Raw genomic sequence first — 19306 nt, 5'->3', positions numbered from 1 at the left:
AACTGTGCTTAAAGAGTGAGAAAAGTGATTCCTAACACAGAAGATTTTGAAGGAGTTAACCTGAGGACTATGTGTTTGGACATCACACATAGGAACAGGTTAATTGAACAACATTTCCAGCACAGATGCGTAGTTCATTGCTAGCCTTAAAAGAGATAACAGTGGTCATATAAGACATTTTTGAAATTTTTATTTTTTACTCTGAACACTGTTAAATGTTAAATTTAAGTAGCAGAAGGCTTCTTTGTAACAATAACTCTTTAAAATCTAATTTTATTTATTTTGCTTTATTTCAAACTTTAGGCTTACTTTACTGCTCTTCTTGCCAGTTGTGTTGTTTCTGTGCATCCAAGTTCCATCACCATCAAACCTGTATGTTGTTTTTATGTGCGTCTTTTGCCATGGTACAGGTGGGAAATAAGTCTAGGGACCAAAAACAAATAGGATAATGAAACTGAAAATCTAAAGACACTCTAGCCTTCAACTTCCATTTTGTCAAGAGAGAGTTTTCTAAAATGGAACATTTGCATACAGTACTGATTACCTATACACCTCCCCAGAATACCACAGACTATGATTCTTGGCCAACCCAAGCTGTCCGTGCAAGGCAGCCACCCAGGTCGCCAGATCCTGCTCAGGACACCAGACCCTGCTCGGGTCCCCAGATCCCGCTCAGCCTCAAACGCAGCAGGAGCTGAAGACCCTTCGGCCCGAGCCAGACTTCTGGCAGGACAGAGGGCGCTGCCACGGGGTGGGCGTGGGCCCCAGCTGGCCGCCGGCCAGGTCTCCGTCCTGCGCGGAAGCCTTCCCCCGCGAGGACGGCGGGCTGCTGGCCTCCACTGGGCGGGGAACCTCGCCGGGGCGGCGTGTGTGAGGGGAGAAGAGGGACGGGACAGGCCCGCCTCGGGGGACCACCGCGGCAGCCCCGCCGATCGCCGCCTCGCTGAAGACTTTCTCCTCAGCGGCCGGCGGCCTTTCCCGCTCCCGCCCCGCCGAGCCAGGCCCAGCCGGGCCAAAAGGGCTCCCCGCGGGCAGGCGAGGCTGGGGCCGAGGCCGCACCATCCCCCCTCCCCGCGCCGCCGCGATGGACTCCGGCAGCGAGACCTACGAGCTGAACGGGCAGGCGGAGGGCGCGCAGCCGGCGGCCGTCCCGCGGGTAGGGCTGGGGCGCTTCCCGCCGGCCGGGGCGGGCGTAGGGGGGGAGCGTGCTCGGCTGGCGCAGCGCCCGGGTATGGCGGGCGGGAGAGGGGCGGGGGTCCGGCGGAGCCCGCGGGGACGCGGGCCGGGGGAGCGGCGGATCTGACAGCGGCGGCGAGGCGGGCATGGGGGGCCCGGGGCGACCGTAGCCCGGCCGTCTGCGGCGCAGGGATAGGTGCCCTGCGGAGCCCTTCCGCTGAGCCGGGTCGGGAAGAACCTCCGCGAAGGGGATGCTGTTGCTGGGTGCTGCCGCAGTCCTATATTTTTTTCACACGTCTTCCATTAATTCAGTACTTTTTTCGTAGGGATGCCACTGCAAGCGTCCCATTTTGTCTCGCTTCAAAGATAGAAAAGTGCCAACGAAGGGCTGAAAAGAAAGTCCTTTTTAAGCCTCGGCACAATGGCCCCTTAGATCCTGTACTGTGACAGCCCAAAGGTCTCCCCATCCAGCAATCTCTGCTCGGAGCACACCGGCACCACCCTGAACCTGGGAGGGTTTTTCCACCCAGATGACTTGGGAGAGGATGGAACAGTTACTCAGGAATAAGGACATAGGAGAAAAGTGAGCACAAAAGTAGGAGGAATTACTTTACAGGGTTGGGCCTGTGTGGTTCTTTTTCCATAGAGTAATTCAAATAAAAACAAGATGAGAAATACCTAGCTTTTTACTACTTCATGTAGTCAAACTTGACCAGAGATCTTCATGGGAAGGCATTTCATCACATATTCTGTTTATGCATAAGGGATGTTTGCCCAGCATGCCACTTATCTGAAAAGCCAGGCTGGTAAAATAACATCTTCTATATTGTTTTGTAAAGGACTAAACTGTAAAAAGCAGCTCTTATTCCAACCTAAGGCTCTGCCACGTAGAAACAGTTGTTCTAAACCACCTTCTATGTCACTGGTAAAACTTGCTCTTTACAGGCAGACTGGGGTGATTGTGTAGCATATGTGTCCTTCTTCCCTCCCTTCCCGACAAACCCTTTTATTCATGAATATCATACTAAGAAAAGAAAACATCAGATTTTAATAAATCCTGGAAAGTGCCTGAAGAGAATCAAGGCTGGAATACACGAGTCAAACTGGTGTCCTGAAGGAGTTTCCTTTAATCTGCTGACTTCCCAGCAATTTTCTTTTTTATTAACATAGAGTTGTGATTGCATCACAAGTACTAGTCATGAGGATTTTTTTTTTAACTTTGTGTGCTCCAAGAATTTTTCTGCAAATTTCCTGATTTACTTCATCTTCAGTTGCAAGCAACCATCATTTTGTTACGTGTCCCATAGAAACTGCAAGTTCTATGTGAGTGCCCTATAAAGAATAAGTAGCAAGACATATTGTTATATTGTATTATATGTACACAGTAGCACTTTGGAGAACTCTAGAGACACTTTTTCATTTTCTCACCAAAAGAAAGAAAGAAGTATATGCAAGGTAAAACAGATGGAGACAGGTTTCTTAAAAACCAATCTGTGAATAGGAGATAGCTTAAATGATCTGACCAAGTTCACAATTTACACAAACAAAAGAATGCCTTCAACTCAGCAGCCAACTAAACCTTGAGAGACCACAACCATGCAGGTGCCTAAATCTTAAGTATTGGAGTCAAAAGTGTGTTAAGCATCTGCTTTTAGGAAGGCTTGCAGGCATTGCAACTTGGACCACCCTGGTTTGCTGTCCTGGTTTTGGCTGGGATGGAGTTAATTTTCTTCATAGTAGCTAGTATGGAGCTGTGGTTTGGATTTGTGCTAAAAACAGTGTTGATTATGTGGAGATGTTTTTGTTGTTGCTAAGTTGTTTAAGATGTTTAAGTTGTTGCTTAATTCAAAGCACATGAATGAAAAAAAGACTAGTTAAGCCCACTGTAATTATGAATGAGTGGTCACACTCATTTTGTTGTGGTTTAATGTGATTTTTTTAAACTCCAGTATTAATTTGGATAAATGTCTTTAGCAGCTGCCAAGCTTTTAGAAGCAAGAAATTCCTTGCTTCTAATACTGGGTTGGCCTGCCACACCTGTCGTAGTTAACCAACAACAGTTACTTGGGAGGACAAATGCCATAACTCTGAACGTCTTCCCCTTCCTTCTTCTTCCCCCAGCTTTATATGCTAAGCATGATGTCATATAGTGTGGGATATCCCTTGGGTCAGCTGGGGTCAGCTGTCCTGGCTGTGTCCCCTCCTAGCTTCTTGTGCACCCAGCAGAGCATGGGAAGCTGAAGAAGTCCTTGACTAATGTGAGCACTGCTTAGCAACAACTAAAACATCTCCACGCTATCAATACTGGTTTTAGCACAAATCCAAACCACAGCCCCATACTAGCTACTATGACGAAAATTAACTCCATCCCAGATGAAACCAGGACAACACCTCACTGACTAATGTGAATAATTACTCTTGGCAGAAGTGTCCGGCCGCATCTGCAAAGGATCTGTTCATACAAATACAGGTAGTAACTGTTTTTTCATCTTGCCCTATTTGCTTTCCTTGTTCATGGTCCATATTGAAATATGGACCTGGATTCACTACATTGTAAAATCTAGTCTAATGTTTCCAAGATAACAGGAAATTCTAGTTGAAAGTGTTAAACAAGAACTATGAAAAAGGTGCACAAGAACTGAACAGTCAAAAAGAACATCTCTGGAATAGCTGGCTTCTATTATAGTCATGTTATTACTAAAAATGTATTCAAGATTGTATGTTAATTCATAAGTAATTTTGGGACATGGAAGTTTCTTGATATCATGCTGCAAGTAACAAACTTCAGATCTGTAGGCACTTGAAATTATTTTACTGCATATAGAATGAAATGGCATGTTCTAAAGCATTACTTATATCAGATTGAATTTGGGGTATTTGATATACTCAAAATATTTAAACTATTGGTGATAAGTTTTTGTTTTCTTGTTTTTTAAGTAGCTAGAATAAACAAACAGTGCTTTAACACACAAAATAAGCCAAAATAAGTCCAGTTGTAAGAAATAGTGGTATAAGACCAAATCACTGGAATAAGCAGTAGTAATGCAAGACAGAAAATAAAATCATACAGGAGAAAGCTTCTATTTAAATAATTGTATGAAAAAGTTTATTACTTCTTTTCATAAACTCAGTCATCAGGTGTGCTGATTATTTTTAAGTCATTTAATAAGTCAAAATTTTCTAACTTGGTCCTGGAACCAGGATAGCTTTAGGAAAACTTTGCTCTGCCCTGAGCTAATGTGACTGTAATTTTCCCTTTTTTTATACTAACTTTTTAGCTCTCAGGAATCAGCCTGGTTACCATTTTTTTTTCTTAAGGTAGTCATATTGGCATTTTCTGTCTATCTGTAAAGAAAGTGGCTCTTCTTAAGTATAGGCTTTTAAGGATGCTAGAGAATTGATGCCATCTATGAAATACAAACACAGGCTGAGTTTTCCCCCCCTTTTTTTTAATTGCATGCAACCATACTGTTATGATTAATTTAGCCTTCAATGGAATTTCAGTCAAAGTGTACAATTTATTGAATAGAGACAAGCAAGCAGCGCTGGATGCACGGGGGATACTTCCGCCTAACGTGCATACCGTCATACAAAATTACAGGGTTTATATTCAGTTACTTAATTAATAACAATTAGTAAAAACACGCCTAAGTTTACACTCATTGGTCAGTGATAAGCATCCCACTTGCCGTTGGTCAGCCGTAGTTAAATTAGCCACGCTTGCCATGTAGATTAGCCTGCATGCTCTTTACGGGTGTGGGGGGCAAGTCTTTTTGGTCCTGAATTGGGTCGGTGGTCGCAATCTCCCCCTGCCGGAATTACCTTTCCCCTAATTTCCATGCTTCAGCGTCTTCTGAGCCAAGAAGTTCCCTGTTATCATTACTGGCTGATTTGTGGTCTTCCCTTATCTTGGCACTCTCCTTTGTAGCAGGATGTTTCCACTGTGAGTCCTTGAAGTTCTACTGAATTGTATCTTTTTTGGAGGCTTCTTGTCAATGCAGCATTCATTGCTAACGCCCTCTTGACGGGCCTAAGCATTAATTGTATCTTTTTAAAATTCTCAGGTGTTAGTTTCTACTCCTAACTAAAATTCTTTCTTAACAATTAACTTAACAAATCGACAATCAACATTCCAACCATTAAGACAGTTAACAAGTCAATTGAACGGCCCTCGGTTACACAAGCACAAACAGAACGGTCAAATGCTAGAGGGTCACACTTCACCGTGTGACTCTAGCATTGTTCCATATTGACACGAATCAGATGAACACATTTTACAATACTGTCTCAAGAAGTGATTGCAGAAGTCTCACAAACCTAGTTAGTGTCACGCCATGTTGGTACTTGGATAGACAGATTCCCAACACCCCACCCCCCCACCCCCAGCCCATGCAATAAAATTCTTACAGGAAATGTAACTTATGATGTAGGGTTTTTTCTCTCTGAGTCAGTGCTAAGCTGAACAAGTGATCTAATGTTTTACTGCGGAAAAAGAAATAATATCTTCTGGTATAGCTTAAAATATTTATTTTCTTTGTTTAATATTTTCCCTGTTATTTTAGATCAGCAAGATCTCTGAGGCAGAGAAGAAGTCTAGTTGCAGAGTGGCCACGTATGGCCCATTAAATTTTCTATATGCAGGTGATGGAGATGTGGACAGAAATTCCACATCTATCAGGATTATTAAATAATGGTATAAAGTTACTAGTTCAATTCTGTAACTGTAGGGGTGATCTTAGGAAAAAAATAAAAGTGAAGTTCTGAAATTGTGTTCTGTTTTAGTCCTGCAGGTACCATGTCCTTACAGCATAGTAAGTGTTGTTTGGTGCTGCGGGCTGCATGTGTTGCTACATGCTTGGAATCTCCCTGAAAAAATAAAGCCACATAACAAAGTTCCCATATAATTTGTGTTGTACATGACTGTCATTATCCTGAGGTTAAGGCAACAGCTGTTCTTTCATTGCCTGTCTATATACTGCTCTGTAACACATAGTCTGATCTTAAAAATTGCTGCCACAGTACTGACTGCGTTTGTTTCAATACTTTCAGCAGTTGCCTTCAACTTGCTTCCAGAAGGCAAGGCTAATTTGCATTTTTTTTCTGTTTTATCATTTATGGTTTTCCAGCATGAGTCATGTGGTTCCATTCCTCAACCAGGAGATGAGAAATGATTGTTTCTGGGGCTTTCATGTTTACAGGTTCTTTTTCCTGGCAGAAGGCAAGATCACAGGCTTGTGAGAAAAAGCCCTGTACAGTAGAACCAGTATTTTGGTTCTCCATATGCCTAGTTCCAATTCTGAACTGGTGTGCTTTTAGAAGTGGTAGCTGAAAGCCTCTTAACAGAGTAAAATGCCATTTTTTTGGAAATAGCTGAGTTGTCATTCCAGGAATGGGAAGTTATGCCTTAGTATGCCGTAGCAGCACCCTACTTGGAAAAGTCTTTTCCATGTATTGGAGTTCAGAAGTGACTCAAAACCTGTGCTTCCACCACAGTTCAAAAGCCATACCCTGCTATTTCCACCTGCAAGTTGACCACACAGAAAATCAGCAAACCTCAAGGTCCTAAAAGAACATTTCCCCAGGAAAAAGAAAAGATCATACTCTGTTGTTTTATGTAGTCACAGATGTAAATGAAAGGAAGATGTACACCAGACTATTTACTCTTTTGTATAGTAAAAAAAGGAAAAGCCATGTCAAACATGATCACATTCCTACATTAAATGAAAACAAAGAAACCAGTCACCTTGTTTTAACTGCAGTCCCCTCCATCAGGATTAAGAACTGAGTCACAGCTACCCGTGTAGAAAAACTGCAGTGTTACACACTGCAGCTTTGAAGACCCAATAGATATTTGATAGTATTTTTGGCAGGAAGGAGTTAATTAGCTACTATTTCCTATGTCTATAGGAAAAAACTTCCACTATTATGAACAGTGGCAAAATAGATCATATTACTTCCACAGTATACTGAGAAGGGTTTCTTTTAAGTTCTTGCCCATAAATTGAATTCTGCTATTATAAATGTAGTCCGTTCATCGTCCCCTCTTTCACTGCTAGCATTTGGTAGCCAAGAGCTAGATCTATGTGCTTAGCTTTTTACTGTACAATAAACAGTGAAAAATGTTCATCTGGATTTTTCTACTGAGTACTGCCAGCATATTTTCAATAACAAAATGAACATCCACACCTGGTTTAGTGTTTCTGGTGGATGGTATACTAGAATTACAGTGCTTTTATTGAAGCATCCAAATGCTATAGTGGTTTAATGGGGTGGGGGGTTGGGAAGAGGAGGCTCTTCTTGGGGAGAGAGAAGGTAAAAAGTGTGGGACAGATTCCCCAGCCAAATTGCATTTTTAGGTTGTAGCATATAGACAAAACCAAATAAGTATCGAGTTCTTCCTGAGTGAAGCCAGTAGCTGTCTCACACCCATTTTCTTCCTGGGAACTTGGTCTCAGTAAAGAAGCCATCTGCATGAAGCTATGATTACATGGCTTCCTTCTCTGCAGAAAAAGTCTACTGCTGCCCCATGACATTTTTCACTCCATAAAATATTTAAGCTGTGGTTGATGACAACATCTGGTGAAAACAGGTCAAGTGTGGTCTTTGAATGCCCTACCTGGAAAAACTGGCAATGTGTTAGCTGTATGCATCAATATCTGCTCTGTTTAAAAGGATACTTTTAGGTTTGGACAGTGGCGAACCTGCCTTTGGAGTCAGAAATTTGATAGTTATTACTGCTGCTGAAGAGAGTAATTAGAAGGCGTCTTCTGCATTTGAACTAACCTTCAAAGTGAGACCTTTCTCACGGTATTTTCTGGCAAGAGGGAACACATTTGTGCAGTAAAAAGGTCTCTAAAAAGCAGGTTTAAAGAAGTCAGCTAGAATAAGCTTAGTCTTAATATATTTGTGTATTATTTTTGAAAATAAAGTCTAGAAGTAAGAGCAGTGAGAATGAAATTCCTAACCTGTTCAGAGACTGCAGAAAAGAGTGTTACCTACTCTTTCTTCCTCATGGAGTTAGGCATCTAAGTCTAACCTAGTTACTGTAAGCTGCATCTAATCCGTAGTGAAATAGACACCTCTGGGAGACCAGCTGTCAAATTTAAAGTTAGGTCACATGAATCGTCATCAGGGAACACTCCTTTTACTCTTCCTGCCAGGTTAACTAGCTCTAGTTTTGTCCTGCAATTGATTTTTATTTTCCTGTTTGTTTGCAGGAGAGTTTAAAAAAAACCAAAACAATCAAGACCTGCTGATACAAAAATGGACAAAAAAAGCCCTTGCAATTGGGCAGGGCTTGGCAACCACAGATCATAGGATATATAAGTGGATGAACAGTTCACTGTATATGGATAGACGTGGACAGTGGCATGGAGGAGTGAGAAGCAGCAGGGAAGGAGGTCAAGCAAAGCTCATACAGTGGCCAACTTCCACATAAATCCTCAAAATAAGACTCATGAGTAATTAAGGAACTATGTAGATGTGTGATGACAGAGGGTGAATTTAATAAATATTTGTATTTTTAAGTACACCTTTAGGAGTAAATTACAGTCTGTTGTTTGCTTGATCATTTTACAGTGGTTTTTCCCTCTCAACATTTCAGCTTTTTCAATCTTTCATTTTCCCAGGGTAGAAACATACTGACTGTTTGGACTGATCCTACAAGCTGGAAAAAGTGTATCTGCCAAAGTGCAGTTCAGACACTATTTACTGCTCTCTTGTCAGATGGAGGACAGTGGTAACAGTGAAAAAGGTGCACTCATAGTCTCAGTGCTGCTATTACTCTGTCAGTATGAGTACAGAAACCAGTTGATGGGCCAAGTGATCTCTTGCTTATTACACCAATTAAAAGAGATGTCAATAATCCTTTTCCTCTCTCCCAATTTTAGCACAGAACATCACAGTGGTTTCAAAGAAATGGAACCATGAATATAAACCACTATGCAAATAAGAAGAGTGCTGCAGAGAGCATGCTGGACATTGCCCTGCTGATGGCCAATGCATCCCAGCTGAAAGCTGTGATGGAGCAAGGACCTTCTTTTTCCTTCTATATCCCACTTATTGTTCTTATCAGCCTGTCGCTCACACTGCAAGTTATGGTGGGAGTGCTCCTGATATTCCTTGGTATGTAGCAACAGCAAGAACCATTGATGTGTATTTTTCTTACAGGATGCAACCTATAAGATGGTATATAAGATGGCATATACACTCCCCATTTATTTTTAAAAAGCTGTTATATTTGAAAGTCTTTACCTCAGAATTGATTAAAGTTTTCTCTTAAGACCATAGATAATATCGCAACAAAAGGAGTAAGGGGAGGTTTATGTGGAATCTTCAATTTTGATCAACTTCCTCATACTCATTTGCCTAGAGTATGAATTTTTTTTCTTTTCAGAAGGCCTGAGGAGGAAGGAAAATTATGAAATACTGTAAAAGAAACATTAATAGGCCAGATAGGGTCATGCAACCTTCCCAGTTTCATAATACTCTTTCTGGTAAGACCTGTTAACTTAATCTTAGGACTGAAATATATTTGTTCCATATCAGTCATATCATAAGTAATATTTTAAGAATATATTGTGAATGTAGAACTCCGAAACAGAAGTGAAAGCTGAAATGTCCATCTTCATGTTGGTGTGGCATACTGTTCTTAGTTTGTTTGTGTTTCTGCAGTCAAATCAAAGGTTTGATAGCAAAGTCTTGACAATAATGAAGAAAACCCCTTAGTTTTAAATTTAGGAAATTATTCAAAGCATCCTAAATCTCTAGGTGGGGAAAGGTAGAAATGTAGTTGTTATTGCTAAGTGTCAGACCTTTGTTAAACTGAAATTAAAGTTAAAAAAAAGATAGGCTACTTGGAAGATTTCACCGTAAGAACGTACCTCATCTATTATCCACATACTATGACTTCAGTCAAAAAGTTTGAAATTATATGAACACACATTCCGATTCACTTCCTGGGACTACAAATAGATTGTCTTGAATTATGCTTATCACTTGGGAAACCTTTTCTACATTCTGCAGAAGAAATGAGACGCAATACCTTTAACTAGAAATAACTTCAAAGAGAATGAGTTCAAATAAGAGTTGTGTTAGTGCATGCTTTGAACACATTTAATGAGACAGCTGTAGAATTAGTTCCCTGCTCCCTGCCTCCCCCTCTCCCCTTTCTGTCTTATTTGTTGAATTACAGATCTTCGCATTCGTAGAAGTTCAATGCAGCATTTTTGCTGTTCTCAAAAATAAGAGGTTCCACTATTCAGTATTAATAGGTACAATGCTGTGAGGCACAATAACCAGTGCTTGTCACTAAAAATTTAGGTATTTTAAGTTAGTATTGCTAGATCAGTAGCACATACGTCCTATACCCTCCACCTTATTCTGTAAGGCAGAATGTTGATATAACTAGCTATAGAACCAGGCTCATTTCTAAAACAATGTCATCACTAAGTGAGCATGAATTGCCCAAAAAAAAGCCCACTAAAACCCTGCAGGGAGTGGAGAGACAGCACTCTTCTGGAAATCTCTTTTGATCTTAAACAAGTCTTCAATACTTCTCGTTGCTATCTTAACCTACTGTGATATTTTCCACCATGCTTTTGCAAGGCAAACTGCAAAAAGAATCCAGCATCACTTTCTAAAGTTGCCAAAAACCTGTGACATTCATTAGCAGCACCCAAAACACTAGACCATAACTTTGGAGAGTCAGTCAGGGATACCTGTGGAAATCAGAGGAGATGTTTTGATTTTAGCATCAGTTGAACCTATTATTCACTGAAATAAATGATGCCTTCACTGGTAGGAAACAGCTATGGATCACTTCTTTTGCTAGTGACATATGATCATTTATACTCGTAACTTTTTTCCAAATCTTTTGCTTTAAATTAATGGGCACTGTATGACAGATCTTAAGTCTACTGTAAATGAAAAGCCTTGAAGGTGATAGCCAGAGTTCACACATGGCATTTACTAAGTTACAGGTGCCACCTTTGGCAACTGTGTTAGTCTTTCAATGTTCCATTTTTTAGCACTACTGAAAAAACAACTTCCTGTTCAAGGAGGAAGTTCCTAGGAAACCAGGATACATAAGGCTTGTGATACTGATATGCAGCTGGTGTAGCTTTTTTTCTTTCTTACAAAAGAGACAGAATACAGCTGTGTCTGCATTTGGTAGAGTTGGTACAAGAGCAAAATCCAGGTCCTGCCTCAGAGGAGGTTCCAGAAAGGGACTGGAGAAAGCAACCTGATGATACTGGGGGATGTGGGAAGAAATAAATGGAAAAATCAGCAGAACACATATGTTTCTTGCTTCAAGGCATCTCCCTGTTGGTTGTTTCAGTTAGCAGGCTTTGAGGCTGTGAACAAGTTCTCTGCTTTTTGTTGGGCAAGAATTTCTTCCCATTTCAGTATATGCTGAGACATTGCTTTTTAATGCTTGTTTGTGCCAGACATTGCTAAAGTGGCTTCCATCTTTGCAATTTTTATCTTCGTCACACTGAGAGTAAAGAGAGTACCCAGCAGCCCCAACTCCCACGCTGGGCTGAGGTAGAGTTCACAGACCACTTAGCAAATAGTGAGATTCATCAGGAGTTCAGCCTGTGCTCTGCAGTCAGCCATGGCTGCAGGTTTGGCATATAGAGGGTGACAGAGCCCTTGGCTTATAGTGGTATGCTGTTGGAGTGATGCTATCATACTGAGGTCAAAAGTACTGAAGATAGGAAATAGGATATGAAGTCCTATTTCAGGAAATAGAATATGAAGGCACAAAGATACAGGCATCATAGCAAGGACTGCAGCTACACTGCTTTGAAATCTTCCTCTGTTTAACAGCTATACCCTTGCTTTCTAAAGACAGAATCAGTGTAAAAGCAGGGAGTACAGCTGGGGAAGGGCCCCAGTATAAAAGAAAATCCATCGCTGATAAAGAGATTGGGCTGTCTGCTTTTTAACGGTAGGAAATTTAACTTCATTCCATCCTATCAGGGCTTCAAGCTTCATGTATTCAAGACTGAAATAATTTTTAAATGCTTAAAGTCTGCAGTAAAACTAGGTTTCAAGAACTCAGAAGATTTCTAGTAATGTTTGGGTACCCATTGCTTCCCATGTGCATCCACAAAGATCAGATGCTAATTACTGGAATTTAATGGACTCCTTGTGGTTAAAGATCTTCTCCTTGGCACTTTCACTGGCACTGCAGAATTTTACTTCCCTTTTAAGTATGACTGATGCAAATAGCTCAGTGTAAGAAAAATTCTTGAACTACATGAGTAGTGAAGATTTCTGTTCTGGATTTTGAAATATACATCTAATTAAAACTTGTTTTTCCTTTCTCTTTGAAGTAAAATATGACCTTAACAACCCTGCCAGACATGGAAAGCTGGATTTCCTCAACAACGTTGCAACTGGACTAGTATTCATTATAGTAGTTGTGAATATTTTTATCACTGCCTTTGGAGTGCAGAAGCCAGTTGCTGGGTCAGCATCAGGATAGTAAATACAAGGTGAGTGTGGTCTTTATGCATCCTAAGGTAGCAGGGCATAGCATACAAGAATGCAGTACACACCAGGGCATAGCTTTAAAAATAGGCAGGAGCTTATCGGTACAGTTCTAGCCTTTGCAGATAAATGAGTTTACTTCAAACTATTGCAAAAGCAGAAGCTACTAGGAACTGCTAAGTTATTACAGTGTATTCGTGAATGTGGAGTTCAAAAGTTGATGGCAGCACTTTATTTTGTCAGAGGTCCCTCGCATGGGTCACGCACAGGAAGTGTGCTTAGCCACTCCTTTTCCTCATTGCTGACTAAGTCAAGGAGGAAAATAATATTGTTTTGCTTCCTCCAAACTCTTTCTCTTTTTAACAGAGGTTTGTAGTGCACTGCATCTAGGCTGTTATGAACACTGAAGACTTAATCTTTATCTAAGTAACTAGGGCTATTAAGTCCAACATATAATACTACACATCATTGGAGCCCTTCAGTTCCTGTGCAAACAGTGTGGCTTTTCTGTCTGTCCAAGCTGCAGGGTTTTTTTTTTTGTGGGAGACTCAGCCTGCAAAGAGGTACACTATTGCTTTACTTGATATATGCAGTCATTTAGAACAATATTGTTCACTCTACCTGGATTTTAAAATTTGTTATTTACTTATACAGAAGGATAAATATAGGAATTGTGGGAATCAAAATGGGTATCTTCTTAGCATCATAGCTATGATGAACAATCTGGGAGGAGATAACCCTAAATTGTAGGCTTGCAGCCCAAGAAGCACCATAGTCCAACATCTGCTTTTAAAATAGCATTGCTAAGTCTGTATGTGCCAACATTGCTCTGGCTCTTTATCTTCCAAATCTCCATTATGTTCAGAAGACCTGCTGAAGAAGGAATTACTTGACTTTCCTGGCAAGCTGTGGTACACTGGTTGCTATACAGACAGCCCATACCTTTAACATCATCGGTTTGAGTTAACGTCTAGATGAAGCCCTTTCTCCATGAAAAAGAAGATACAAGGCCTTTAGACCCCTAATCTGAAAATGAATGGCACAACAGAAATCTGTAACAAGAATTAAAACCAGACCAAAATATATCGGACTCTAAACAGCATGGGGGGAAATCAGTGCAACAAATTACTAGGAAGATGAAGAATGAAAATAATTTATTTCAGGGTGTGGGCAGAATCATCTGCTTTAACCAAAACCTGTGAAATTCTGGCAGTGAAGCAAGATAGTTCTTCTGTATTTTCTGGCCATAGTCTCTACAAATAAACTAATAAATATTAAACTTTAGCAAAAATGAACACATAGATTATCTGAGATATTATCAGAATTACAGGTAGAACATCCATTCCAGCGGTATGTATTAAAACAATACTGAAACACTAACCACAAAACCGCACTGGCAAATCCAAGAGAACTGAATGAGGGATTATTGGAATTTTAGATGTCTTCACAGGAAGACTTGTACAATAGCCAGGAACAGAAGCCCAGCCATGCCTCTTTTTGATACAGCAAAAGAACTTAAGAGGGAAGAGAGGAGAAGCAGTTTTTGCTTATCACACTGATGTGCACTAAGTAGAGAGGAAGATGAGTTGACAGTCCAATCCCAAGCCAGTAAATGCCTTAATATAATGGTATATTGAGAAGTCAGCTAATAGCCAGAAAGGTAGGTGTCACACACCTTGCCTTAACAGGATACTGGACGGGTGAGCTCACCCTCATTTCATCTGCTGTTTCTCTGCTAGTATCGTGTTCTCTAGTGAGGTACCTTACTAATTCTCCCCAGTACCAGTGCCAGATCTGCTCCGTTTTTGATCTTTCGCTGGCTTTTAGGAGATGCTGCTTCTGCAGTGTTACCCAAACATGACTGCTGTATTTCTGTACAGCAGAGCTCAATACTGAAGTGCTTTGAAGAACCCTGCTGCTGTTACAGAGTTTGCAGGACATCTGTTTTGTGTATCACAAGCTGATACAGCTCTGGGCAGCACTAGCGTGCCAGGCTGGCTTCTGAACTTCTTTAAGCACGTAAAGTATACCCCCTTGCAAATTTCCCCCACCTGTCCATGGACTTGGTCTCCTTTCCCCTTCCTTCACACACATATGTGGCTAAGTCTTATGGAAACAGTGGTGGTTTTGTGCAGTGGCTTACTGCTTAGCTGGCACTGTCTGGGAAGAAAGGGCCCTTCACAGCATTTGGTTAGAGTTTCTCTTCTACTATTCCTTCTGCTCTCCATAAACTGTCAACCCAAAGGGTTTTGTGGCTTAATTATGACTAGGATTGCGGAATGTCTAGTTAGAAAGCTAGGTCTTAAATGAGAAATGAATTCACATGTAACTGGTCTGAGATCATTATGAGGGTGTGAAGCACAGTTCTGTCTAGTGGATGGTACTAGCTCATACAGCTATATATCATATATCACATAAAGCTATGCACAGCCAGAGTATTTGTACACATACATAAACTTGGTTGGTATCTACTGCTGAAATTGGTTTAATAAACTTGCAGTGTCTCAATAAAGGAGAAACAGCAGCCTTTTTATGTAACCTTAGGTAGAAGCAAGACCAAGGATGTTTAAAGCAAGTTTACGTCTGTACAAAAACAGCAGCTGTGTGATCCTTCATGCTTCTTACACATGCAGTTTCTTAATAAAATGACCAAATGACTGCGGCCTGTGGTTTTTTTTTGCTCCACACTTGTTAAATGTGGAAGATCTTCATTGCTTTGGAACACTACATCTGTTGTTTGCTGTACATATTGCCCTTGCTAAAAACACCTGGTCATCTGAGTGAAACTTGAAAAATAAGTTGTCTTCGCCCTGCTGCCACAATCTCCTCAAAGCCCTAAGAAGAGTGGGTGGCCACCATTTTCTGGCTTCACCTTCACTATTATGCACACTTTTCCAGAGAAAAAGTAATTCCTCCTTTAAGGCAAATTTGTCATTAACTGTAATTCCTGTGTCACTAACATCTCAATATCTTTGTTTGCTATTTCACAGATCTGAAGCATCCATTCTTCCATAGATGGCATTTGCACTTGAGCCAGTTACGCTTGGACACAGTGGGAAAAAACAATCTGAAGAAGCTGGACATACCGAGCAGATTTCTCAAGTTTCCAACAACCAACACATTTTTGCACCTAAAATTTTCCAATGCGTTAATATTTAAACTGTTCAGCGTCTAAGGAAAAGTTGATTTTGACCCAAGGACATGGCTTATCTGGAATATTGGCATTTCAATTTCTGTAGAAATGAATCGTTTTTCAGAGAAGTGGCATAAACTCATCAAACAAGATAATATCAACTGGTGGCACTTCACAGGACTTCCTGTTTTTCCATGGCTTTTGTTTTTGTGGCCCTTTGTCATTTCCAGCATGGTAAGAAATAGCAGGCCTTCAGTTCTGGCATGGTCCTTTATTTCACTCAGTTGGGACAAAACCTACTTACTCCATAACACAGGAGTGGTCTTCCTTTACAGTGTGCAAAGAGCTATGCCTTGTTTTCATTTTTTCCACTCTAGCTAAAGCAAAGATGAGATAAACAGAAAGAGTAGGCTATCTTTTGTCCAGTTTTACTCACAGGTTTTTTGTCCTGTTTCTTCATCTCTGGACCACACTTAGAAGTTCCTTCTCCTTTGTGCACAGACACAAATAACCTAATTGCTAATAGTTTCTTACTATTAACCTCTATACTCCATATTCTGTGCATTATATGTATTTCTGGAAACCCTGTTAGAAGCGCTGCCTTTTCTAGGCCCAACTAGAAAACTAGGGGATACAGGGTGAACTTCACCTGCTAAACTGAGCACCTGTCAGTGATTCAAGTAGCAAATTGAAAGAAGTTTATCCCTCTATAAATTACTTTTCCCTCTTCTCTTCCCAAGATGGATTGCTGCGGTTGTGTTACTCTCATAAGTTTATGGCTAAAAGCATCACTCATTTTTTAATTTTTACTTTTTAAATATATATAGAGATATAAATATCTTCTAGGTTCTTACCTGCTGGCTCAGGGACTGATACTTTTTTCTAAATACACTATTGTTAGTAATGGTGTAAGTTATAAACATTTCTACAACAAAAACCTTTCAGTATTTTATTTCCAGAGTATGATATCTACAAACAGAAAAATCAGTTTTCTAGAGTGTGCTTACTTGTAGATGCAGATTTGTACAAATACAAATCCATGCTGTTAATTTTTAAATGCTGTCTTGCACATATTAATAGAAGTTTGACTTCCATGCTCTCATTTCATTTACAATTTTTATTGATCACATTTCTCTTTAGTTTTGTCTCAAGGCCATTAATGTACCATAAATTAATTTACGTTTCCTGTAAGCATTACTAAGAGAAAAAAAATCAGAAACTTTTGTGATTAGTAATAGAATAGACTTTTTAATTTATTTTTAATTAATCTTTTGTTGCTTCATTTCCAACTTAACATGTATTTAACCAGGATCTAGTAAGCAATGGCTCTAGTTATGTGTGTTGTACTAGCTCAGAGCAGGTTCTGAAAGAGGTACTCAGTACTCAGGACAATTTTCTTTATTTATTTTTTACAAACCAGCAAACGGTTGAAGGACTATTCCTAGATATTTTTGCTATCGCAGTTTTGATGCTGTAGTGTACTGAATTGACTGGAAAATAGAAGTTCTGAAAACCTGAAAAACCTTTCTTTTGGAGAAAATAGGTGACTGTAGGCATGTTCCAAGCATGAAATTTATCTGTGGCTCAACATAGGGCAGTAATTTTGATAAGATTCTTGACTGTACCACCTTTGTTACCTTTCACCTTTGTACTCACTGGACTATTTGCCTGTCTGTGCATCTGATTCAGCCTGGAGAGGCTCTCTGGAGTCATCCACCTCTCTTCTGTATAGGAAACCTTGTACCTAGCTAGATGTCTGAAGTAGTTGCTTTGTGTTGTCCTAAATACATAACCCATCCAAAAGATAGTTACTTTTAACTTATGCATGAATATTAGACATTTTTCATTGCCTGATTTGCAACTTCCTAGTTTTCTAAGCACGACATAAAAATAGGAAGAAATATGAGCAACCTGATCTAGTTGAAGATGGTCCTGCTCATTGCAGGGGGATTGGACTAGGTGACCTCTACAGGTCCCTTCCAACCCAAACCATTCTATGATTCTATGTTTCTGGCACTTAGCTAATCCTCTCACTTTTTGCCTTGTCCTTAGTACCCTGAAGGCAGATACAAACATCCACTCAGGCTCTACTGCTATTTACTGTATTTATACATGGTGGTGATTTGGCCCAAGCAGTCAAAGGGCGCTGCAGTACAGACATACCAGGTCTTTCCCCATTTTATTCCCCTCAGTATTGGACCATAATTTTTCAGGTAACTCAAGCAAACAAGCTGTTATGGTAGGTTTCTCCTAAAGAATATAATAGCTGTTCTTACAGCATCTTTACTGCTAAACTGTTGTCCAAGAGAAACTACCAACTATCCCATCTCCCAGCGGCTTGTAGAACTAACTGGATCCAGAGTGGTATGGTAAGGAACACTCACCAGACGATGACTTGTCAACTACAGATTCCCATGGACTTTGCGAGACGCAGGTTTTGGGACATACAGGAGGGAAAGAAAAAACGCTTCAAGCTTGAATGCATTGTTGGGCGCCAAGAGCTGGATGTGGAGATCTGCAGTGTGGGGGTTGGTGTCTGTTCAATTCAAGTCTTCCAGAGCCAGGCTCAGAACAACAAGCCTCCCCTGCCCCCATGATCCCTTCTGCCTTCTGAGTTCCTGAAAGTGTGACTGAAGCATCACAACAAAAAATGATCTGAAAGCCATCCATCTGACTACAAGACTGTACTGGGCATCAGCAGGATCCAACGTGCAACTGGATGCCTTTTTTTAAATAAAAAGGATGCTAGTTTATTACCGTGTCTTCTATTGCAATTAAGTAAGATTTGCAAAACCTCCTCAGACATGCGATCTGTGATTTAAGTCTCTGAAGCCTTCAGACATCATGTATCTTTTAGCAGACAAAAGCATCTGCAAGTTGGTTTCAAGTATAAATAATTTAATTGCATTATTATTCTTTTTAAGTCAGGTGCTTATTTAAAATCCTAGAGAATATCTCCTAGGGGCAGAAAACAAATGCATTGGTTTGAATGGTTCTTTGGTTTGCTGTGCTTCTCCAGAGTTCCTGGTTGCAGGCAAGCATTTACCTTAAAAAGAGGTCATCAATAATGAAGTGAGATGAATTTTTACAGGCTGTCTCGGGAAACGGTTCATGCCAGGTCATCCGTTTACTTCCATTTCATAAGCTGCTGAGCAGAGTAAGAATTACACATGCTGCTCTGGTCATTCTCATTAGTCTCTTCAGCATCTAGGACTGCATGTGTTGAAATTTTCAGTGTAGCTGTACTTACTGAAGCAGGTGACAACAACTATATTTACAGGAACTGACTTTTAAGTATTTGTCTTCTAAACCAGGTCACTGCTGAAGCTTATTCTGCAGCTGAGTATTACATAAAATGGGCTGAAATAGAAAGCAGAGTCCTGGTTGCTGTTTCCCCCTCAACTATCATTTGGAAGGTTTTGGTCACTCCTTTAATTTATTCTAACAAATGCTTTATCCTGTTTTCTGCCACGTCCTCCTGCAAGTCACACTGAGCCCTGC

At 40.5% G+C, this 19306-nt stretch overlaps 1 protein-coding gene across 1 annotated transcript; it reads left to right on the top strand.

Moving 5' to 3' along the window:
* The first annotated feature begins 769 nt into the window (after nt 1-769).
* Nucleotides 770-18566, top strand: NINJ1 (ninjurin 1). Its single transcript, XM_064454269.1, has 4 exons — nt 770-1156; nt 9066-9300; nt 12516-12677; nt 15663-18566. Exons 1-3 carry the CDS (start codon nt 1085-1087, stop codon nt 12665-12667), a joined length of 459 nt encoding a protein of 152 aa, XP_064310339.1. The 5' UTR covers nt 770-1084; the 3' UTR covers nt 12668-12677; nt 15663-18566.
* Nucleotides 18567-19306: the final 740 nt, after the last annotated feature.

Source organism: Phalacrocorax carbo, chromosome 6, assembly GCF_963921805.1.
Source record: "Phalacrocorax carbo chromosome 6, bPhaCar2.1, whole genome shotgun sequence".
Lineage (NCBI taxonomy): Eukaryota > Metazoa > Chordata > Aves > Suliformes > Phalacrocoracidae > Phalacrocorax > Phalacrocorax carbo.
Note: the sequence above shows the minus strand (reverse complement) of the source record. Positions and strands in the feature narration are given on the sequence as shown.

Bases quoted from the DNA above. Each gene is read 5' to 3' on its own strand.
- NINJ1 (XM_064454269.1), top strand. From the start codon at position 1,085: ATGGACTCCGGCAGCGAGACCTACGAGCTGAACGGGCAGGCGGAGGGC. The intron at 1,157-9,065 runs GTAGGGCTGGGG...TCCCAATTTTAG, and splicing joins AGCCGGCGGCCGTCCCGCGG to CACAGAACATCACAGTGGTT. The intron at 9,301-12,515 runs GTATGTAGCAAC...TTCTCTTTGAAG, and splicing joins AGTGCTCCTGATATTCCTTG to TAAAATATGACCTTAACAAC.